Below are 25998 nucleotides of genomic sequence, written 5' to 3' on the forward strand. Positions count from 1 at the left end.
TCTGAGTGAGTGAATGTGTGTACTTATACCTTTTGTATGATGGAGCTCATTCATGGTAGAAAAAAAAAAAAATGAACTGGTATAGAATACTGTGTGTGTCATAGAGGACCCAAGGCTATTTATATCTTCTAGATTTAGCAGAAAAAAGGACTGCCGTACACGGAAGCTGCACTCTTCAAATTGGGGCAAGAAAAAAGAAGGAAACATTGGCCTCTGGTCAAGTAGAGTACAAACAGCAAAACAGAGGAGGCTGGTATACCAGAACAATGACACCTCCCCTGGTATTTATGATAACTGTACATGGGAAAGTGGAACAAATTATATTTTCATGTTACTTAATAAAATAAGAATTGTAAAATGAAGAAGCTGAAGACACGAGAGTGGACATGGTAGCGAGGTGTGCAATTAACAGATTCATTCTGACTTCATACAAGATGTTTCAGCAATGACCTATTGTTCTGTTGCTTTCCTTTTTTTACACACATTGGCTATACTTTTAGGTTCCTGGAAACAGCCTCCCCCTCCCCTCTGTTGTCCTTTATTTCCACACCATATCAGCTATTCCTTCACTTGCTCGCCGAGCCAGATCCAGTTATTGTTGATCCAATGAGTCTTATTAGCCAGAGCGTTTATCTGTTGCATTTCATCTTGTGCATTTTACTTGCCTTATCTGCTGAGGTGTCCATCCGTCCCAATCGACAGCACTGGCCCTGTGTTTATTTGAAACCCTTATTTACACTTATTTAAACTTTGTCTAAGCACTTCTCTTCTTTTTCAGCATTGAAAGGAAACATAAATCAGGCTTTGTAAGCCCCAAACACTTTAGTATAATCAATTCATTGCTGTTTCTGGTCTTTCATGTGATTTGTTGACAACAGGAGAAATAAAGAATAACTGAAAAATTATTATTTGAACATGGATTTATCAAGGTTATCAAAATATCATAAAATAGCATATGCAATTAGCTTTCAAAGACACATAATACCTTTTGGTTAGAAAACACTGAATCAACATCAATGTATTGTTTTAGATGAAAACTGCATATTTAATTGCTTTGCTCCTGATCCAGTTTGGTCCATAAGGAATAGAAATGGCTTCATGCACACTTCTCTATATTCTTTCTTTACTCCTGTTAGCAGAAGGCGTATGTTCATTTATTTGTCTGGCTAGTTCCTCTCTATCTGTGCTGTCCAACAATATACTGACTCTCCAGTTTCTTGCAGCCCACTGTGGCTGACATGTTTAGGTTTAATCATGGAGCATCGACATCACCATGTACTTGGCACACCTCTAATAGGCATCTCCAGACTAGACACTAAGGCTTATGTGGGCTAAAACACAACACATTCGCAGAGCACCATCCATTCAGTCTCCATTACCTCACAGATAGGTTTTCTCTGTCCCACACTAGCCATCATCATCAGTCTGAAGCTAGCCTAAGCACCAATATAGACCCAGTGTGATGTCTCCTAGCCAATTAAGTAGCAGTTATGAGTCCAGCAACTGAGCTCTGATGGGACAAATGACAAATAATCAGACACACTCAGTCCAAAATGAGCCTGGGCCTAATTGGTGGGCATTAAGCACTGAGAGGAACTTGGACCAGACGGAACAGTTAAGAGCCTGTAAGAGTGGGAGTGTGTGGCAATAAGATCGGATGGGAGTGTTATGGCACCCATAAGGAATGAACTAAGCTGGCATATTGCTCTCCATTTTGCAATATCGTTAGTTTTAAATATGTCCACTCTCCGCTTTTCTCCTCTCCAAACTTTCTATACACAAATTGCCAGCCAGACACAAAACCAGATGAAAATAGCCATAGAGGTGAGATCTTAAACCATGAAGAAATTAGCCAGACTTGAGAGAGAAAGATGGTAAAAGAAGGAACACTGAAGGGAGGAGCTGAGAAATTCAGAGCACGAGGGATTGAACAGACTGCAACATTTCATCATCAAAACTCCAACAAGCAGCTATTCAGAAAGAAAAAATGCCCTGAACCGTGTCGATTTGTTTCGGAGGGTGAAAAGCCAGCGGTGAGATGAAACAGGCCTTTGATATTTCTGTCATGTAGAAAAGGAAACCATACTCTTGGGAAGATACGTCGGTGAACAAGCTCTTCTTATATCCACTGTTTATCTTATGCTCTCTGCCAATGTATACATACACCTCCATGAAATAAGTCCCAAAATACACTAGGCTTCTCTCCCCCCATTGCATTTGGAAACAAAACCCTTTTGCTTCTGTTCTATTGTGTCTGTGCTTGTTAGAAGAGTTACAGCATCCTATTTCTTTGACAGGGCTTCCGTGGCTTTCACAACCCCGAAAAGTGGCAACCAGTGGTTCAACAAAACGCCACTTAAACTACATCTGTGTCCATGTCCTTTATCTTTCTGTCACTGTGTTGGATCGAAGCCAGACCAATGTTTCATGTGGGCACAAGACATCAATAGCCGATCTACTGATGAAGTATATCAATATATGAAGAATAGCTGAAGACTTGATGTAAAACCCTGTGGGCAAGGTAAGTGGGATGAAGCTGAGGGGGACAGAGAAGCAAAGGAGACAAAGCACTGCGCCATCACATCACTTTCTATGAAAATAATTAGTGCTACTGTGATATTGATGGATCCCATCTTATGCTTATGTCAATTTGTTTCATCTTCTTTCTCTCTCTGCGCCTCTTTCAATCTCTCCCACTTGCATAGTGGTTAATAAAGAAAAAGGAGTTCAAACAAACCCCAGAGTACTATCATCCTGCTGTCTCTCAACCTTGGGAATCAATTCACCAATGAAGAAAAAGTAGAATGTAGCTAAAAGTATGCAAAGATAAATCAAATTACCTCGCTGAGAAATCCTTATTCATAAGCCACAAGAGCCGCCTGGGTTTTAGATTCATTCTGTTTTGTGGTTCAATAGGGCCAATAACTTACTGCATAAACTCTACGCTAATTGTATTAGTGCATGGGTGTTCGCTCCTGCATTCCAATGTTTGATACAGGCAGTTTTTCTATCTTGATGACACTACTGTATATGAATGAACATACACACACTGCACACATACTCCCTCAGGAGCTTTCAGGAGCAAAGGTCGGGTATACATAGAAACAGTTTAATACTTGTATCAAGTCTTACTAACCTTAGTCCACATAGGACTTTGAGATATTGCTATATCATTGCTATATCTGTGTGTACTGCAACATGTGTGTGTGTGTGTGATGCTTATGACCCTGTCCTGGCTTCATGGAGGATTAATTGATTGCCGTGTGGTGTCATCTAGATTTCATTTCCTTTTGAGAGAGATGTGCATCCAAGCCCCAATCCCACTATGCACGCACGCGCACACACACACACACACACACACACACACACACACACACACACACACACACACACACACACACACACACACACACACACACACACACACACACACACACACACACACACACACACACACACACACACACACACACACTTCTCTCAGACAGCAGAGATCAACACATTAAGGAAACAAAAAATCAACGGCATCTCCACTGATCAAATACAAGTACATATGGATACATTTCGTAGGTTTCAGGACATGGAAAGAAGTTTGAAATACTGTGCTGAGAACCAATGATTGTGATATTACACAAACGCAACCCACTGATTCATCAGAACAGCCTGAAGATGAAAGAAAAAAAAATTGGTTGGGCAGTGGGGATGATTAGAATGAGTCATCAACAAAAAGCCAAGTCATGGTTGAGTTTCCTGCACACCTACCTTCTCATGTTGCAACACAAAATATATGTTGGATGCTCTTAATTAAAAATGTCTGGTGTGTGTTGGTGAAGTTTGTATTTGTTTTGTACTTTATGGATTCATGTTAAGAGGAAGTGCATATGGAAGTGGAGGAAGAGGATAAGTGAGACACCAGTGTGTGTTCACATGTATGGTCAAATAGGTCTCTGTGGATTTCATTATGTGTACTGTATGTGGGAGCGTGACAGACAAAGGGCATAGAGGAGCCATGTCTCATGTGATGTGAGACCAAATTACATCAGATAACCATTTGGCCTCTGCTGAAAGGGCCTGTTATAAATCCACAAACTCTTTTTCTCCCCGGGCAAGCTCATTTTATTCTGGCAAAGGATGCATCCTTAGCTCCGTATAGCAACAGAACAGCTGGAGCTTCCTCAGCTTGTCAAAGCAGGTCCCAGTCTCTCAGACGCACAGCGCTGTAGTTGTGCTGATCCAATGCTTATCCAGGGAAACTGGACCAGTGGGAGACATTCAGTGTCTTAGCTGAGTGCCTCCCTCCCGTCTGTTTTTGGAGCGCTTAATTGGAAGTGGGAGAATGATGTCCGGGGTAGGTAGGTACTCGGTGGTGAAACATAATGATCCTGCTCTGTCGCTCTTTTTTTACAACCGTTTCTCTCTCACTTTACTTTATTGTCTTCAGGTTTTCTTTCACCTTTTTCAGTTTTTCACTAGTCTGCAATTGTCTTGTCTTCACAATTTTTTCTGGGTCTGTCTTTGTCCTCCCACATAGTAATGTTGTGTCTATGGGACTTAAAGGTAGGGTAGGTAAGAATGGAGAAACCAACTCGAGTGCGCTAGAATTTGAAAGTACACAGCCGGAAAAAAATCTGCCACTTCCTTACAGAGCCCCTCCTCCAACACACACGGACGCGCACATGACCAATGAGGGCACGAGATAAGTTTGTGCACAGATGGAAGGCTGACAGGCAGGTAGGCCATCCAATTATTTTAGCTGGGCCGGCTCAGATGATTGGTCGTACTTTTTACAGCGCCACGGCTTCCACAGATGACATTTTTTTATGTATTTATTGTCAAAGCATTTAATATATTCATTGCTATCGGGATGTTAAGAGCATTCCATGGAATATAACAAAAAGTGTTTCTGAAGAGAATTACCTACCCCACCTTTAAGAAGGCCCAGCCTCCAAAAAAAATACTCCCAGGCTGACTGGTAGAGTACATGAACGACACATCTGGAAAAATACTTTTTAACATACATCAGACAGACTCAGACATCAGAATGTAAATTAGGCAAAATAAGCAGAAATACACTACAGAGACTTTTATTTGAAAACTGATATTTGTATGTTTGTAGTGTAATTGCTCGAGGCACAGAGCCAACAATACTGCAGCTGGATATAGAATATTGTAGCCGGTAAAGTTTTGCCAAATTACCATAGTATTTTCATCAGTCTCTTGGCTCTTCGATATGAAAAGGTAAATACTAAAGCCTTCCCTTACAGCTCTTCAGCAGCTGCGGAAAAAGTAAATAAATGGATATGACGATGTTAAACATGAACATTTATATTTACCTGTGGATTATCTCAGTAATTCGACAGCATTGTCATATGCTTGACACTGGTATGTCAGATCAGCCTGCAGCTATTGTTTTGCATTGTGCTATCTTTGATATGGGCAGGATGATACACTGAGGTGACTGTGAAAGGACTGAAGGGGCTTCCACTGATGTATGTTTTCAGATGAGGTAATATAGATGAGCTGACAATTAGCATTTAGCAATGTCATTACCATGTTTTGTTATGACTGGGGTAAATGGGAATGATCTTGGCCCTGTTTCCCAAAAGAGACTTACAGAAATAGTTAAACGTTTTTAGGAAGTTAGATGAAAAGATTGGTACCAGCATGAAGCTGGAAAAAAGCAAACGGTTGGCATAGCTTAGCATTAAGGCTGGAAAGTGGAAGAAACGTCTAGAGCGGCTCTGTCAAAAAACGAATAGTTTCTACCACCCATACCATCTTCAATCTTGGCCCTCATTTTTATCTAAACAACACACCTGGAAGGGGGATCTTGCACAGTTGTGACGGTTGTGACGCTATCGAGATATCAGAACCTATCCACAGACTAAACACCTTTCAAAGTATTCAAAACTGCCTCTGCGTTATTTCATGCTACAGTAGGTGTCTCCAGCAATACATGTTGCATGATGACACAGAGGATGAATGCAGTTCAATGCTGGTTGTTCCCTTAGATTCTTTATTACGGCTGCCATTCCAGAAGATGTACAACCGGCCTATTAGCTCTCTAATCATCTTTGTAATTACGCCGTCAACTCGTTAAATGTTTTGCCTTACTCTCATAAAACAAGAGCTGAGCAAATCAGGTGTTATTGACACTGGATAGCACCAATCCGGCTCAACTGGAATAACTTGTTATCTACTCATTGGATATCCATGGCCTATGTTCCTTCAGTACAATGACAGTATTCATGTGTGCATTCATTTGAATGAAGAGTAAATACAGTTCTACACTAAGTGACCTTCAGCTGTTTGGGAACAGGCACGTATAGTCTTGCCTGCTCAAACAAACGGAGAGAGTGAATGAGAAGGACAGACAGAGCGTGTCTCCCCTCTCTGGTTCCCTGAGCGGTGTCCATCAGGCTAAATGAGAGATGAGAGGTTCAGCTTGGTGTGATCTGGATACAAATCTAATGACTGAAACCTGGCTGACAGACTGGCCAACTGCATTCAAGCATATGGATAAGCACAGGCAGACATGCACGCACACACATTCAAACAAACACACGCATGCACATGTACACACAAGGTTACAAACAAAGAGGAAAAATCCATTACTATTGGCAGCTGTCAACTTCAACCAAAGTATTTTCATCAGGTCTGAGGGAGCGTTCATCAGAGATGAGGCAAGGACACCTATGGGTAAAAGCTTCAATAACAGCCTTCATTTCTCCTCTACAACAAGGAAGACAGAGATAAGAGGGAAAAGAGAGAGAGAAAGAAGACCAAAGGGCAACTCCTTTTGCTTGATTACAGCAACACACTCTCACCCAAAATAAATCCCTTTAGGAGGTATTTAAAGAGCTTGCTCAATGAGTAATGAGCAAAGCATGACCATAGTTGTCTCAGTATCCACACCACACAGATATAAAACAGGCATCAACACACACACACATGCCCACATGGACTAAAACACACTTTCCCCCATAGAGATGACATGGCAGGCAGGGCTGATCTACCTGTACTTTAACTAATGGAATAGAAGGGTCCTTCCTCTGATAACAGAGTCAGCCAGGGAGCCGCCATTGGATGAATAGTCAAGTCTGTACACACAGATTACTAATTAAGACCATTGCAATGTTTATGCCTGGTTCAAGGAGCATTTCAGTGCCCTGGTACTCTCTTTGCTCATAACGCATGGTGTGTTTTCACCAGACATTGCGACATGTAGTATCCCACAATAATTACAAATAGTTTCTATTTCAGTAATATATGTGATTATTTTACCTGACTTATTTTTACTAGTTCCAAAAATAGCCCATCTTCTCTGATCTATATCACTGCAAACTATATATATATTTGTATAACTGTATTTCTGAAAACATAAGGAATGCATTGGTCTATGGAAATCTTTGTGCTGACAATATCCATCATAACTTCAGCATTATAATTAGTCATTACCTTTGTTTATGGTAAAAAACGTTTCACAAATGAACTGTGTACATCAGCTACTGTATGTGTATATTTATGTAATTAATTAAATAAGTATGTGTTTATTTATGTGTAGATGTACATACTTGTGTCCAGAGCTAGTGCGTGTGTTTTGAGTCCCCCACTGACTCAATTATTTTTCTGCCTGCAGCAATAAGGATTAGAACTTTTACACTGCTGTAGAAAAAAATAACTCAATTCATCTGCTGGAAATATGACAATAACAAAAGGAAATTGCTTTTCTTTGGTTGAGGAGAAAGAAGAAATGTGTGAAGAAAAAAAAATGCGGGGATATGTGAGACACTCACAGTGATGCTCAATGAAGGCTAAGAACAGCTCTGACGTAATTCCAATGGCACAGTCCACGTCAGTGCACTAACATAGCAGCTGTTAGGCTCTGACACCTAGACAAAACACTGCAGAGCTGGAGGCCAGAAGTGACGCTGGTGGTGTTCTTGTTTGATGGACTTCACAAACGTACTCTAAGTTCCTTATTTCTTGTCTGAATTACACCAAAATGCTACAAGTGAAAGATGATTGGAGTCACAAATGCCACTGAAACAGGGACGGACACCTTTGGCCCCCTGCTGAGCAAGAAAATGATTTGTGTGGGGGGACAGAGTGCGTATTAAAGCTTGAACAACTTCAAAGACTAGAAAGCACACGGTTTTTACTTTCAAAGCGTTGCTTGAAGATGTATGTATGTGTGTACTTTCCCACAAAGCAATGCATCACTGTTAGAACATCACAAGCAACAGTTTAAGACTTTGACTTGAATTTGCTTACTGAATAATGTGTGTGTGTCTGTGTGTCTGTGTGTGTGTGTGTGTGTGTGTGTGTGTGTGTGTGTGTGTGTGAAAAGTAAACCATTTATCTGTGAAGCAGGATGTTTGTCTCCATGGTGAATTTCTAATATGAAAGATTAGAGGCATTCTATTATCTATTGATCAACTTCTTTACTCCTCTGTCCATACTCTCGACACATTGTCTGTGCAATAAATAAACACACTTTATATATTCACTAGGAACAAGAAATGTCAGTGTTGGAAACATTGTTGATTTGTTGTTACTATTTAGCCATGGCAATAATAGCTTTTAAAGAATGTCCTAATTTATTAATCAATCAATCAATCAATCAATCAACAACTTTATTAATCCCGCAAGGGGCAATTGGTTATGAGCAGCAGCTTATGTCATGTACACAGGCAGGAACATACAGGAAGAAAACACACAGATACACCCGGGAGCACAGATGTGGATCATTCCAATTTACACTATAAATAGTTCATAGCATCACAATAATAAATAAATAAATAAATAAATAATCAAGTTAAAAGCCTATCAAGAATTTAAAAGTTTGAGTGCAGAAGGGATGAATGATTTTGAAAAGCGATTAGTCCTTTGATCAGGTAGAGCATATCTTCGCCCTGATGGCAGCTGTCAAGGCCTGACAAAGATAACAATCTCAAACGAGTTTAAGAAAAGCCGGACAGAGAAACAAGACTTAACAGCAAACATTTGGAAATGTATGCTATATCTTTCTTTCAAACAGTCATCAAGCCTTTAGGTTTGATACCCTTCTGTGCGGATCTGCCCTGCAGGCTACTATGGATTTGAGGCAGAGCATTGCTGGTGCAGCACTCATCCTTAATCTTCTCTTGATAAGCAAAAGGTCATCTTATTAAATCTGTAATCAAATATTTCCAGAGACAGATCAAGAGTGCATCCATCTTTTTGTTTCTTTGGATAACACGATTTTATGACATAATCCATCCAGAATATTTGACTGACGCGCCATAAGGACAATGAGGTGTTGACTGTTCCTCTCGGTCTTTCACTGAGTAATTATCTCCTCTCGTATTGAGGTGGTCCATGGGGGGCCGTCACTTTGCCTGCTTCTTTCATATGTGGTGCAATTATGGTTCTTTTTTTTACAGCACTCAGCCATTCCACACACATTAAGGCAGGCGAGCTGAACATACATTTCCTTGGCTTTAAATCAAAGACACTAAAAAAGAGGTCTTAAACACACGCACGCACACACAAGCAGAGAAGTTTATGATGAATGCAAGCTGCGATATAACTCCAAAGCTGGCACATTGATGAGTTTCAGACAACAATGAGGATTAAAGAAGGGATAAGAAGAGTAGCAGAAGAGGAGGATGGGACTAAATCAAACAGAAAGGGTGCAATGAATACAGAACAACTTGAAGGAGGTAATTCAATTAGTGGGTAATAAATATAAAGCAAGGAGATAAGATGGACCAAATGGTGGGGTGGAATTGGGAGAATGGAAGGAAAGAGAGGCGAAAGAAGATGATGGTAGAAGTTGATGACATTAAATGAAAGACAGAGCCAGTCTTTAAGTCTAGGAGCTGCCTAATAACCCTGAGCTGCTGATCGGGCTGTTTCTGGGCACCGACACTAAATGTCCTGTTCAGTCGTCTCGGATCCATAATCCTCTTATCTGAGTTCAGCAGTGAAGAGTCGCAAGCCACTGTTTGCTGTGAAACTGTCTGTGGAAGAGCCGCGAGGGCCGTCTGTTTCTTCAACACAGGGAACAAAGCCCAAAGAAGCGATAGAGGTGGACATACGGGTGTGTACTGCGAAAAAAAAGCAACCTAAAATAAAAGATTCAACCTGAGGTGATATTACACTGCGCTCCTAAGAGATATACCCTTGTGCATCCCACAGCACTTAAAACCATATTATCTTGAAGGCAGACACACTCATAAATCTTCTCTGTTATTCCTTCCAAGGTCATCCACAGAGGACTTTGTTAAATCAATGGAGTGGTGTTAGGAGGTTACCAAAGGTCAAGGACTCAGTAGTTTGACTCTACACCTCCGCCTGGAAGTCCATCTTGGGCAAGAGCACATGCAGGGTAATATATTGGACCTGATAAGACATACAAGGAGGAATGAGCATCATTCATATTAATTACAAAATAAAACCTTGCATTTACGAAAGCTGCTTTTCACCTAATCCCAACTTTTGAAATGTTTTCCCCTAAAGGATACCTGCAGCTCTTCAATTCCCTTTGGGAGCAAAGCAAAGAAAAGCAATGTGTGTGTGAGTGTGAGTGAGTGTGAGTGTGAGTGTGAGTGTGAGTGTGAGTGTGAGTGTGAGTGTGAGTGTGAGTGTGAGTGTGTGAGTGTGTGTGTGTGTGAGTGTGTGTGTGTGTGTGTGTGTGTGTGTGTGTGAGAGAGAGACGGCTACCCAGCTGATTAGCTCTACATGTTGGTCAATGCTCTGGTAAAGAGATAACACTGACACAGATTGGGACCTATGGCTTCCTGCAGGGGCCACATGCACACACTCAAACACACACATCACATGGAGAAAAAAATGATTGGTACAGCTGGAGAGAGAATCTGGAAAATGCCCAAGATTATAGATATGTACTGTTACTTTGCCATGAGTGAGCTGTTTTCAGGATTTTCCAGCGGCACCCTCTCTCTCTCTCGAACACAAAGAGCTGTCTCTCTCTCTCTGCAGGTGCCTCCTCCCTTCTGCCACAGATGGCAAAATACACACTGTTAGTGTAGATTTTTGATTTGTGAAATTCATTCAGTTTTACTGTACATGGGCAATTTTAGTTGAACACCTCTCAGAGCAATGTCTCAGCAGAGCGCTGAAGCAGAGCATTCATTTTATTTGATCCATTTCACCAATAGTTGGTTACCTTGTTAGGTTGACACAAAAGGAAACAGATTTCTGTCGAGCATCTCCTTTCTACCAATGTGATCATGCACTCATATGTTTTTCTATACTAAAACCCAAGACACATTTGTTCTGTTTATATAGTTGCAACACAAACACATAGAGACATGTGTTTGTGTCTAATGAAAAAGGAAAAGATGAAATATTATATATATAATATATTTCTTTGGGCGGCCTTTATTATATTTTTTGATGGGGTTTGTTTGGTGCGTATCTGTTGAGGTTAGTTTTATATCTTTTACCAGTGATCTTATATTACTACGGTGTGACTGCACATCTAAGCAGTTCATAAACTGTGTGACAGCCAAATATAGACATTATTCCACCCAGGTCACATTGCACACACTGGTATTGTAATCTCTCTTCGTCTCTCTCCCTTATTTAATTAGAATGGGCTCATCTCACTCACCTTATACTGAATGATAACCATGCTCAGACAGGAGGGCAGATAGCACATGATATACCACGTAATTAAGGCTGTGGGAAGATAGCGGGGCAGTGAATCGATGGCGTCAGTATTCAAACTGGACAGAGTAGCTGCAATTTTTACATTTCAGCTTCAGGGTAAGAGCCGAAAATCTTCCTTTAGTGATGGATTGAGCTAAACTATGCAATCTGGCAGCTAGTGGTGTCATTGAAGCTATTCATTACAGATTCCATAACTCATATTGTCCCTCCACCATTCTCACTTCTACTTTACTATGGTCTTTGGTTGGGTGGGGAAATAGCAGAATATGTCGGAGCCCTCTTTCGCCATTTTTGTTTTCATCTCTGTCAACAGACGGTTTTAGAAGGTAAGTTGTTTTAACCTAAAGATTTTGTATTCAATACTGTAAAGGAATCTATGGCTGACTCTTTGTTTTTCTCATTTTTTACCGTCTTATCCTCAACTGCCAGGTAAACATCAGCGCTAATAAAGCATCCTGAGACACTGCTACCTCACATGACAGTCTGAGATAATGGACTGCAGTAAACCAGATATAAATACTGTGGCTGGACACCGGGTGTACATCAGCCTCTTTAAAGGAGAACAAGATGAGCACAAACAGCTAGCAAGTCTTTTGGGATAAGGCATTTCATTCTACCCAATGATGTGCCCAGCTGTTTTCTATTAGTGATAGACAAGAGGGGTAGAAGACAAAGCTGAAACGGTTTCGATGGAGAACACAGTCTTATCTTGTTTAGTGTAATTAAACATCAGAGCTGATCAAAGGGACATGTGTAAGGCTGGGACCAAGGGGCAAAGGGGCTGGGACGCACTGAAGCTTACAGAACACAGCGACACGCTCAAATATAAGATCATCTTAGCTAGTTTTGATAGAAGCACGTTTGACACAAAAGCATTAGGGTTAACAGCAAAGTAAACCATCCTAATGTTATTGTATGCTTGTTTATAGCAACGGTTTTACGATGTGGTGATTTCCACTACCAAGGTGACCATTTAAGCTTGTGGAAAAGTGCTATGATCCATTTTCAGACACAAATATCCAAACAATATTCAGTTTGACAAGCATGCAAATTCATTTGTTACATTTTGTAGCTCAATGTTTAAGAAGTCTGTGTCACGATTGACATTCCTCTGCTCATTTCATTTTCAAATCTGACTCGTGTAGACAGGCTGTCCATCATTATAGAGAGAGAAGATAGTGCTGGACTGAACAAAATGTGCTTTTGGGCAGAGCAATCTGCCTTAACGAAAAGTGAATTAGCTAATCTTAGAGCATAACTGGCATGACACTGGCTGTATTGAGGCCAGCCATATGGAAGCACGGTCCAGTGAGTTCTACTTAATAGCACATGCAGGCATACCCGCGTTCACACAAGCTAACAGCAGTCTTTGTGCACTCACACTTACAAAGACAAGTCAGATGAAATATGTGTTCGCATGCCTTGAAATTGTAAAGTTTGCTCTCTGTCTAACTCTTTTAATCTCCCTCTCTGCATTTGTTTCTTGGTTCTCAAGCTTTGGACATACACTTCATTTGTTAGGTACGACAAGCTTACATGAATGCATTTGAAGTTAACATAACCCTGATTTGAAAGCACTTGACTAAAAGAGGATATTTTCATTCGATTTAAGCTGACTGTTGCATTTGTACCAACAATCTCTTCTTATGCTCTTGACTACAGGAATATATCAAAATCAAATCAACAAATTAGAGTCTGCTTAGTCATTTGTCATTTCATTACATGTGGTATGACTGTTATAACTAAAACATGGTAGCTGTGCCTACCACCATGCCACCTTTGAATTCACTAAACAAAATGGATATGTATTGAAAACCCAACACAGCTTTGATGAATGAGGATATTTTGTGCTGCATTACGTATGCAGAGAGGGTTTCTCCATTCAAAATGGAACTTGTAAGAGCATAGTATTGAATTTGTGAAATACTCTTAAACATATGCAAATGAGGAATTGTGGTATAGAAGCGTATTAGATGTATATTGTGATTGATGTTGTACTATTTAAATACATTTACTGTGCCTGAGAGATTCAGGTAATTTCCATATCCGAGCATTCATGCCAGGGAGACAGCTGCCTACTGGTAAATGGTAATTATCCAATGAAATATTGATCCACATTCAAGAGTAAAACAGCTGGAAAGAGACAATAAATTAATAACACTAATGTAGGGCAGAAAGAAATCTATAGTTTGGCAAGACCTTCATTTCCAGAACTGAAATGAATAAACCATAACTGGCACTAGGAAACTTCCCTCTTAACTAGTTAGCTTCTCCTTGCTCAAACTTTTTACCTCTGCTAGTCCCTGGTGAGATCTGCTTTCTACAAAGGAGTTAAAATGCCTTCGCCTTAATAGCAAATGTGATCTTCTTTCCCAGCAAAACCTCTGTTCTCCCCACAGGAGGTGGGAGCCACTGAACAGTTGGATAGTGAGAATTCTTGGAAAACCTCTCTTTTCCCCTCACATTTCCCATCTCCCTCGTACACTCTTCACTTTATTCTCCCTCTTTCTTTCAGAGTTCATGAACTCCCTGAATGACTGATTTTGAATTGTTGGAGCTCGACGTGAGGGGAAGTGTTGTCATATCAAAGCTGTCAGGTATTCTCTCTTTGTTCTGTGAATTCTGCACACATCGCTTTCGAGACATTGAATATGCAGCCTTTGCAGTCCGGAGCAGTACAACTGCTGTCATTCAGTATACAACAAGGGTATACAGTCATCTGTGTTCGAGGCAATATGTATTACTACAACACACAAACACAACCTGAATACGTGTTAACCTGAAAGAGCTGATAGGTGACCCAATTCTGACAAATACTACAAATTCTACCCTGAGCTGAATTTATTTTTGAGACTGCTGACTTACAATACATTGTTATGAGAGTTGTTCATCGGTTCAATTTATATCAATGACAGCAAAATAAATACTAAGTAAGGAAATGTCTGTGAAGAAGTCGCTGCCGTAACATGGGCGGACATATCGTTCTGAAAATGAAAGAGCTTAAACAAAAAGAAAGGCTTGTTTTACAGGTTAAATGATTTGTACTGTCTTTGCTAACAAAGGACCCTGGTTTCACTGAAATCAGGTCGGAAACAACAAGAGGAAAGTAGATGGATGTAACCGAGACGAAAGCTTAAAATCATGTAAGTGATCAGCGCCTGTTCCTGCATCTATTTGAGGTGATTTGAGTACCATCTAAGGATGGTCACAAGGAGTTTACCACAGAAGAAAACGCTGGCTGGTAAGAGTTTCTTGGTGAGAACCAAAGTTAGGGATCTCCAAGCTGGTACAAAGTAAAATGGTTTGGAAGACATACATTATATATCAAATCAAATCAAATCAAGTTTTATTTATATAGCACATTTAAAAGCAATTTTTGGTCGAGCCAAAGTGCTGTATATGTAATAAAAACACATTACTACAATCACAATAAAAGACAATCATTTACAACAGAAATATAAAAAACAGGGAATAGTCAGGTGTAAATGGATGAACCTTTCCATTCACTTTTTAACTTAACTTCCCTTCATCTATTCCTTCCTTACTCCATGGCATCTCTTTTCACCTTGAAATTCTACATACAATCTGATCTTGTCTTAACAAAATTCTGAATTTCAGGAGAAATGCTGTTCCTCTTTCTAATTACCATCTTCCCCTTTTATGTGTACGTTTCCCCGTCCCCACTTTTTGACGCGCTTACAACCGTTTTCTCTCCCTGAATAATGGTTTGTGAATGACGGCTCGTAGTGCGGTTGCTGTGAAGTCTCCCATGTGACAGTCAGGTGCAGCGTCGCTTCTGATCTTGCTGGCGGCTCTTGAGATGATACTTTTGCTCACCCCTATTCCATCTCTGAACATAGTACAACTCATCTATTGCACTCGTTTGCAACCTTTTCTTTCTGCCACCCTCCTGTGCTTATGACGTGTAAGTACGGTTTAAAACTCTAAGTGACTTCTTCATCATCCACACTCCTTGCTCCTGTGCCCTTTCTGTTCACCACTGCCTAAATAACGAGGCCAAATGAATGTGCTGAAATATCAGTGTAGGACCGGGTTGTGTGCTGGTCGACAGGATGTGTTGGTTACGATAAGAAGGGCACAGCTGATATCACTTTACTGGGCTTGTATTTTAAACTCTCTAATTTCTTATCAAAATAGACTCTGAATCATCATCGCCCTGCATCATTTAAGCACCCCACTATAATCTAGCTAAGTATTATGCAAAGTATTTTGCTAAAGTGGAGAGAAAGTTACATAGGAGAAGGGTTTGACTGTGTGTCTTGCAAGAGGTCAGGTGTTTACTTCATGATAACACGTTATCTCAAATTCACCCGCAGAGTGCTTGTGTGATGATAATACAGTACTGCCGAATCTTTTTGGGTTCCCTTTATTGGCTGATTTCTCTCTTCATCAGCTCCATAATCAACATTCCCTACACACAGACATCATTACCGAGATGGATTTTCTGCGTGAGAGTGAGAATGAGGTTAGAGGGAGACAGAGAGGGAAAGAGCCTCTTCTCCATCTTTTCATTAATCACAAATCAGTATATTTCTCTCCGGAGACCAGACCACTCAGTGGGAAGGAGAATGGGCTCTTTCTCCCCTCTTTTTATCTCCCTTCTGTTCAATACATTCCCCTCTGTTCTTCTCCTCGGCATTTCTCAAGTGTCTAAATGCCAAACCAATAAACCGAGAGACAAAATCCCCTTCCTCCCTCTGTCCTTCTGAACAAGATTACATGTTCAGTACGCTGGTAACCCAGAGAAATTGGCTTTTACTTGAACATTTTTGAGGCAGTCGTTTGCCTTAAAAACTGTAAGTAATAAAACAAACGCTCATTCAATAAGTTTGAAGGACATTTAATTGAACGCGAAAAGACTGGAAGAAACAATTAAGCTTAATGCACTAAAAGTGAATTTGACTTAATATCTAGAGTAAAAAAAACGTTTCGCCCAACCATTCAAGTTAATTAGAAGCTGGCAAAGGGCTATAGTGCTAATAATGGGTGTGGTGCAGTCTGTGTAAAGGTGCAATGTTTAATTCTAGTCACCTCTGAAGAGAAGTGAAGTTACTGTAGATAGTGTTTTGAAATTTAAATTCTGTTCATATCTTACAAATTATACTGTACCTTTATGCCTGCTTAGTTCTATGATTCTCGTGAAAACAATGATCCCTTATAATAGAACAATACACTGAGGTAAAGTAAGGTTTTGAAATGTAATATTTAGGCAATATTCACTCATGTTCCTCATGTAGACACAAATCCTGGACTAACACTGTCTGTTTAATATAAATCACAGCTTAGATGGTCAGATCTGAGTGAGCAGAAAACAACAATCGCTGTTGCGTGTATATGCTGTCTTTTATCTTTCCACAGTCAGTTTGGTGTAACCTACTGCTGCACGCCTCAGCAGTCCCTCTGACTATTAGTGGGATCTCACAGGGCTGAATAAGCAGAGGGATTGGGGGATCAGAAATACGACTTCAGACCAGGCGGGGAAAATTACTAAAAAAGGAATTGAGTAAAGCCGTCATTCTAACAAAAAACAGGAAAAATGAGAAGCATACAAAATCGAAGGAAGAAATTGTTTTTGAGAGAAAACTGAAGGACAGAAATGAATCTGTTTGGTTTACTCTGACGCCCTTCACTGTTTAAACATGGAATGGTTGGTGCTCCATGACCCTGCTGGTTGAACATGTGTCCTTTCATAAGCATATGAAAATATGACCTTGATTTGGAACATATACTGCATTCAATCATGCTCAACAGTGCGATATATATGTGCACAAAAGAAGACATTGAGCGAGTGCTATTCCAGCAACCTGAATCACATCTTCGATATCTATCGCTGCATCGCCATATCCTTCTACACTGATGCAGCATCAACTTGCCTGCAAGATAATGGTGCAAGGAGCGAAGACACCATGCTGACAACAATTTCCACATCGCTGTAACCTCGGATTTCTGTGGCAAACACAGCAACACTTTTCAACTATATGTTCATGTGCACTCTGGTTTTGGGTTCACATGTAAAAAGAATGCAGAATAATAAGCCTTCTGGGTTATGGTGATGTGTGTGTTGATATTTGGTGTGGCACCTTGAGTCCCAGTAGAAGTGAGGCAGCGAGGGCAGGGAGGAGAGAGGATAATGATCCTGCTGATAATGGAGGAGTGGAATCTTGTAAATGAGGCTGGATATGCACAGTGCTGCAGGCTGTACACACACACACACACACACACACACACACACACACACACACACACACACACACACACACACACACACACACACACACACACACACACACACACACACACACACACACACACACACACACACACACACACACACACACACACACACACACACACACACACACACACACACACACACACACACACAGTACAAATGAATGGTAAAACACTTTGCCTTACCTCTTCATGTGCCTCTGTATGTGTATACCTGATGTGTGAGGCTGAGAGCACTATTAATAAAACATTGTCACCAACAGTGCTGCTTAAGAGGAAGCAGGGCTTATTGCACACATGCAGAAGCAGGCTTTACCCTCATCTCCACTCAGGTAAGACTTTTAAACACATGGCTTCGGTAGATTTGAATTTTCTAAATGTGGTATCAGGTGTTATCTTTTTCCCAAAAGTAGATATCTAATGTTTTCAGATAATTACGACCAACAGCTACACCACTTAATATATACTAATAGCCTCTTTGTTTCTCTTGAAAGGCGCTAAATTAAATGTATTATTATTATTATTATTATTATAATAACAAATTCAAACAAAATATGGTGCTCAGTAGATTACATCAAAACAATCATTATTGTTTCAGTTGTAAAAAGGTTCGACTTTTATATTATGATTTTACTTGAAATAAAATCCTTTCTACTAATTTGTATTCAAATCCATTCAAAACCTTTTTAGCAAATTACAGACAATGACAGACACAATCAAGAATGCACTTTGCGCATAAGAATTACAATAATTTGCAAAGTAACCGATTCAACAGATAAACACTGAAAAAAAGTAAAATACTTAAAGGGGACCTATCATGCAAAATGCACTTTTGTACGTCTTTTAAAGATGAATATGTGTCCCCGGTGTTCCAGGGAACTCACCAAGTGTCAGAAATCACAACCCTCTCTATTTTCCTCCATACCCAAATCTCTAAAAAAGGGGCTGCAACGGATCTGATAAAAACTGATCCAGATTTGAACACTTTCCTGACGTCAGGAAAGTGGCGCTACGGCTATTGGGCCAACTCCACCAATCAGGAGGAGACAACCACGGCATTGCCGTTCGAAAGCGCTGGAGACGCTGTAGTACATATGCCAGGCCTCTAGATGGTGCTGTTGCTCACAGAATCAACCCTTGCTAAAACAGATCTAAAAAATGTCAAATTGAGCAAAATGAGGCATGGCTAAAATGCATGATCTGTTTGGTATTTTGTAAAAAAAAAAGTATAAATATGCCTTATATAGGTATGGTCCTACACTATATTATTCAAATATAGCATGATAGGTCCACTTTAAATTGGACTGACTGGATTTGATATGGCTCCTCTTCATCCCCTTACCCATTACGTATGCTGAACAATAAAAAACCACACAAAACCATCCTATATTTCTTTCATGAATAAGTGTTACTTTACTGCCTGAGTCTGGAGAGCCCTAAAGTGGAGTTCATGCCTATCAGCTTTTATCTGTGAATGATGTCCTGTATCCATCATCTGAATGACCCACTTATAGTTTAGAAATCCTGAGAGGATGTCTTCATAGTAATGAACGACCCTTTGCAGCATGTGGCTAATCTGTCCTTGATTACCGAGCAAAGCCCCAATCAATAGATTCCAGATCTAAGATACTGTAGTTCGCAATGGTATCTTCTTGCTGCCCTCCATATCCCCAATCAGATATTAATGATCAATTATGGTCATGTTGCTGAGGAAATATAAATCAATGAGATAATGTGGTGTTTGGGGGTTGTGGGTTTGGAGAGAGCCTTTTGATATGTCAAAGTGGATAGAGGGCGAACAAGAGCTGAAGGAAAACTAATAACAAATGATAGAAAAAAGAAGCATTGAAAACAACTGCAATGTGCTGCCTTAAAGCTAGAGTATATACAGTGTAGTAAAACGCCATTTAAAAATGTATAAGACATGTTCAGAACATTGTAGCATCAACGCAGAGAGTGCAAGGCTTGGAGTAATATCCTATGTATGACCCTAAAGGGCTTTGATCCAGCATTGTTTACAGATTTCATAGCCTTTTATCATCAGTGTCTCTATGTACTGCCTTTAAGCCTGCACATCAAAGAGAACATTACATTACATTACATTACATGTTAGACATTTTTATCCAAAGCGACTTCCATACTCAATACTGTGGGCAATCCCCACAGGAGCAATTTGGGGTGAAGTGTCTTGCCCAGGGACACAACGACATGCTGACTGCAGTGGGGTTTGAACCTGTGCTCCCCTGATCCGAACACCATCGCACTAGTCCACTGCGCCACACGCCTCAAACATGTATTTTATACTCTATGTCAAAAAAGAACAAAAGCAGCAAGAAATGAAAATATTGAAGGCAAGCTAAACGAAAAAACAGCTGCTTGTTCACAAGTCTGACGTAATCCTGAAACACTTTAATATTTAATTGGAGTGTCGTGAAATTAAAAGACTCAAGGAAAGGAGGCAGAGGACGAAAGATAGAGGAGACACAGCAAGGGAGAAAGAGAGAGAGGGTCCTGGATAAGCCAATGCAATACCAAACAGCAGCTCACCTCTCTCTTTAATTACACATAAATTGATAATGGGTTATTATCTTTGAAAGCAGAGGCTCTTAACTATATTATGAGAGGGAAACAGAAGGGGGTATCTGGTTGACTGATAGTGTCCTCCAGAGAACAACATCAAGAGTCCTTGCAGTTCCAACTATTTGGACTGGATTTTCTGAATCTTCTTCCATTAAATCCATATTGATACTGGATTAATGTTCAGTGAGTAAGGGGAGCAGTTACCCTCCTGTGGGTGCATTTTGACACAGTATTTAACGACCTGGACTACTCCCTGCTTCCATTCTGCTGGTCTGTCCCAACAAAGCAGAACAGTGACCCCCTGTGGATTCTAGGAGAACATGTAAGCAAGGAATGGCATCATTCGAAAACAACTGTCCTACATACATAAGAAATGTGCAGATTGCAATAATTAAGACTCAGTGTGCACACACACACACACACACACACACACACACACACACACACACACACACACACACACACACACACACACACACACACCACACACACACACACACACACACACACACACACACACACACACACACACACACACACACACACACACACACAGATGATGTAATGTGCATTAGTCTAGTGTACTAGATGACATGTCCCAGGTGTGAAAGGATCCATGTTTGACTTGACATGCCGCTGGCAGGTGATTAGCAGAGAGTCGGACCTCGCTGCCCCCCATCAGACATTATTGCAGTGAAGGCTCCATCTCCATAATACATAATTAAAAGAGTCATATGAATGCCCTTCACATGTCTGCGGGCATTTTAAAAGACACAAAGAGCTGGAGTGCATAGATGGAAAAGCCTGATATTGTTTTCAGTCCACTCAGTTTGGTTGCAGTCACAAGGGAAAGTACATTCTGTAGCTTCTACAGCTAGGGCCAGACTCTCTCCACATAAGGTGGTGATGGAGCGGTGAGAGGTCTAATGATTCTGTCAATCACCACCTTGGCTGGTGTGTCAGAGCAAGTCTTCTTACATCCTGCCAGGGCTGTCAATCTGTCTGTCCGCCTCTGGTGATGATGAAGTATAATTGTGTGGTTCTTGAAACAATGTTAAGTACGGCAAGGCCTGTCTTTGTGTCTGACTGAACAGTTTTACAGAATATTTGCTCTCCATTATCTGCAGCATCAAAAGACCGGATAGTGTTTCCTGACTATGTGATTGCTGCATTATATTTATTTTTTAAATATGTCATGTCTTATAAATTGTTAAAACTGCTATAATAATAATAATAATGATCTGTATGCTTAAGAATATTAGATGTGTCTTCTTGTTACTTTTCAAAGGGTGAAAGTGTAATTTGCTCTTCATAAAGTAAATTATTTTTGTTACTAGGTTTGTAATTTTGGAGTCAAAAATAGAATTGACTTGATATGACCTGACATTTTGTCAACACTAATCATGTGTTTTTTTATAAACATTGTGATTTTACCTCAATAAGCTCAATAATATTGAACAAAGAGTGGCTTTGTAAAGCACTTTCTTCTCCTGTGGTTGACTAATTGAAGACTGGTGAGCTGCCTTTGTCTAGCTATCATTGAATGGTACACCATGAGGTAATGTACAGTAAATACAACAGCATGAAGGCGGGGAGTCCTTCAGATCGTAACAATGCTGAGGGCTTAGTGTAATAGACTGGTGATACAATATGTGACCTTTTCCTGCTTTTTTCATAGCACAGAAAGGTTGACTTGTACAGTTAATAAAAAAACTGCCAGGATTATTCTCTTGACAGCTCAGTGACATGGCAACAATCTGGACCCTGGACTGGATTACATGGTTACAAATGAATGTGAGAGGTTAAATGCTTTGATATAGGGTGCAATCTAAGCTCTGTAATGTAAGCTTAATGCCTCTTATCTCTGCTTTATTCCGTGGAGTTACTGCACGTCTACTCTTTGTGTACATCGCAGGTAACAGTGGAATGGAAATTCCCCAAACTTTGCATAACCTCTTTTCATGTCCCCTGCCGAGCTTCCGCTGTGTTACTGCAGCTGCATGACCTGATAAAGCCGGGAGAACAGTAGGTGGTTTGCAAGTGGTAAAGAGACAGAGACTATAACAGAGTGTGAGAGCCAGAACTAGAAAAGATGCCCGGAAACGAGAAAAATAGAAAGACATTAAATATGAAAGGCGGAGGCAAAAATAAACTATGACGTGACCAGAAAAAGCAGGAGGAGGAGGGGAAGATTAAGAGAGCAGTGATGGAGAGGGCAGAGAAGGAGAAACATGACAGCTGGCAGACGGAGAAGGCAGCACTGCTCTGCCCGGACCAGTCTCACCGCACCTTTAGAGGGCCAGATGGACCAACCTGCCACGTGTGCCCTTCACCAGCCGAGACGCACATATTCACATACTCATCCATATATATGCAGGAAAATACAAGTCAACAAACTAAATACATATTCTGTACCATCACCATAGCCATTTACCATCATTTAACAAGAGGTTTTAAACCAGTGTTATGCATTAAGGTTGGATAGTTGTAGGATTATCAAGTAAAGTCAAACTCTAAGGAGTGAACTACTAAACAACATTTTAAAAATTGGCAAAAGAATGTTTGTGTCATGATACCATTCAAACAAATGCATATCTATTCTTGAGGTTATTGCTTTTTCAAAATGGTCAACAGGTGTGTCTGCTGCTACAACCGAGTCACTCCCTTAGAATAGGACAGCATTGTAAAATGGTAAAAAAGAAAAGAGAAAGAAAAGCCGGTGTGATACAGGATCTCCCTCTAGTGTCAAAACCTGGCAACTACATTATACTGCACTTCAGCACCAAGGCAATGGACAGCTCTCTCCCAACAGATCTGGTAAAAGACAAGACAGGAGACTAGACTTTATTCTAAATGTAGGATTAAAACACCTAAAGATAACAATTCAAAATCTAAACGTCTTGTATAGGTTCAGAAATTCTCCCAATATTTGTTTTCATCCTCAGTTCTCAAGTAATTTAGTGGCAATCCTGCTAGAAAAACACCGGGCCAGTCCCCAAACACTATTGATTGATGTCTGGTTATAAAAAGACATCTATCATCTAGACAGTCTGAAATTAAAGCTGTCGTGGTCTGTGTGTCCATGCGCCTGTGTTTGTGTGTGTGTGTGTGCTCACTCTCCCTTGTGTGTGTGCATGTTTGTGTACTTTTAGGTGGTCGGGAGGCTGAGTGTTGATGTGGTATAGTATTATGAAACGATAAAATGTAGACGGCTGATTCATATCTGGACATAAAAGCCAGAGTTTTGTTAGGTTCCTCTTTAATGAAACCTATAATTTCTGCCTCCCTCTGTGGTGTTGCCATGGAGCAGAGGGATCGATCATAAAGAGAGATATCCAGAGCTGCTATTTTTGCAGGATTGTCATGGCAATGAGTGAGCCGAGTTACAACGTGAAAGATCATTTACACAGTAAAGAGTCAAATGTCAACTATATTTCAGTCACACGCTGCTACAAACATCCGTCATCCCTCTTGAAAACACATCAGGCTGAAAAATAGCTTGTTTATGGAAACACACACACACACAAATATACACACTGCAGCACAGTTTTGTCAAAGACCGATGTTATAGGCACAAAGGTTACAAATTCAATCACTTTAGAGATGGCTGCCACATCACTGCGTCTCCTTTCCTCCGTGTGTGTGTGAGTGTGTGTGTGTTGAAGTGTGCGTGCACCCATGCATGTATAGCCTCGCATGGTGTGGATTGAAAATGAATCTCTGGGTCGACAGAAAGCCGCTGTTAGAAATTCAAACAGGGTGGACTTGTCACATCGACAAAATGCATTTCTTTACAGGGAAGGACAGTCAAATAAAGAGAGGAAGAAGGCCAACGAGGGAAACTGTATTAAGCGAGACAGGTTACAGATTATACAGCAGAGGACTGTTGCGATGAGTCCTGTAAGATATTAAATATAATCATGAACTCAAATGGGAGAGGAGAGAAGGTCTACAGTGTCAACACATTCAACCAGAGAGTAACATCTGTTTTTGATCTGGTTTCACCCTCTGCTGCTAAACTCTCTCTCCCTTGACCTTAGCCTGGTCTGAGAAAGAGAGAGAGAGACACACACAGAAAAACTGTGTTATTGTGAAAACTTATGATTGATAAATAGAAATGAATAAATATGGTTGCTTGGAAAGACCCACCGGAACAGTGTTCTCTTTGTGTTTCCATACTTTTTTATTTACACATTCATCACTGACCTTTGACACACACTCTGGCTCTCTCTGCTGTTCCTGGTGATGATCATCTGCCTTTGTTTAGAGGCCTAAGTCAGTGAGCGAAGTATTGCCTGGCCTCTGATGTTTACTATGTGTGTGTGGTATGTGTGTATAGAATATAGACAGCCTCTTGACTTTATCCACAACCTTCTTGACCTGAGTACTGACCAGTCCGCTGCTCACTTCACCTGTAACTGAAGGCTGTTTTCTCTGCAGAGAGCGCACATGTTACTCCAGTTACTCACCACTTTGAATTCTCTTCACCCCTAACAGCCTTTTTCTGTATCAAAGCTTTTCTCTGTAGCAGATGTGTGGACAAGCACCACCTAAGTGTGCTCATTCACAGAACTCTCCAAGCTGTCTCTGAGATTTAACCTGCCTGTTGACTTCAGGCTCGGAGATTAGTAAAGAAGTGTGCACACACTTGCTATTCAGCCAGAAGGCGGCAGACCACGTCCGTATAGAATTATAATTATAATGACCAGTCGAGAAAATCCTGGGGATTTACTCTGGGCTGGTTAAATGAAGGGAAGAAGTGTTGAATAAGAATAGCTGTCCCACTGATTTCAATTCTCAATGTGCTGTTGCGCTGAGAAAACGTTTGTGTATGTCAAACCAAACCCTTGAATATTTACTCTGCTCCCAGAGAAGAGGATGCTTGTGAGTCTGCATACTGAGGGACTTAGCTGAGGGACTTAGCTGAGGGATATCGCCCCCTTCTGGAGATGAATGGGAACATACACACTGTAATATATTCTCCACATAAGACTGCACAATACTCTTAAGGCCCCAACTGTAACATTGTGTATATGTCGCAAACTTATATCACAAGTGTGTGCGAGCAAAGCCTTATAGAGTAAAAAAACAAAACTATATATATACAATATATACTGAGTATGAGAACATTTTCCCATAAGCAATGGTTTCTATTCAACTGAGACAATGCGACACACATCCTCAAACACACTGCCTCCTGAACACGGTCAGTCACAGCGCTGTCTGAAAGCCTCGAGTTTGTAATGTAAAATATGTTTGGCATATGTATGACTTACCGGGGTGCTGCCATCTGACAGGGTTGTCATGCTGATTGACATGCTCATCTTGTCAGAGGAGGAGAGGGAAGGTGGTGAGGGGCTCCTCTTCTCCACTTCCTGTCTCCGGAGGAAGTCACGCCAAGCCCGCTGGATACTACAAGTAGTGAGGAATAGAATGTGTGAGAATTTATTTGACTTCTGATATACTAATATGTAGGTTAGTTTTATT

General features: G+C 40.6%; 1 protein-coding gene across 1 annotated transcript in view; it reads right to left on the reverse strand.

The window, feature by feature from the left end:
• Positions 1-25998, reverse strand: part of schip1 (schwannomin interacting protein 1) — a 192867-nt gene that overhangs the window by 107706 nt on the left and 59163 nt on the right. Inside the window, exon 8 of the mRNA XM_034115357.1 lies at positions 25788-25923. Within this exon, the coding sequence (XP_033971248.1) occupies positions 25788-25923 (136 nt within the window). The remainder of the gene's footprint in view (positions 1-25787; positions 25924-25998) is intronic.

Source organism: Trematomus bernacchii, unplaced genomic scaffold (genome assembly GCF_902827165.1).
Source record: "Trematomus bernacchii unplaced genomic scaffold, fTreBer1.1, whole genome shotgun sequence".
Classification (NCBI taxonomy): domain Eukaryota; kingdom Metazoa; phylum Chordata; class Actinopteri; order Perciformes; family Nototheniidae; genus Trematomus; species Trematomus bernacchii.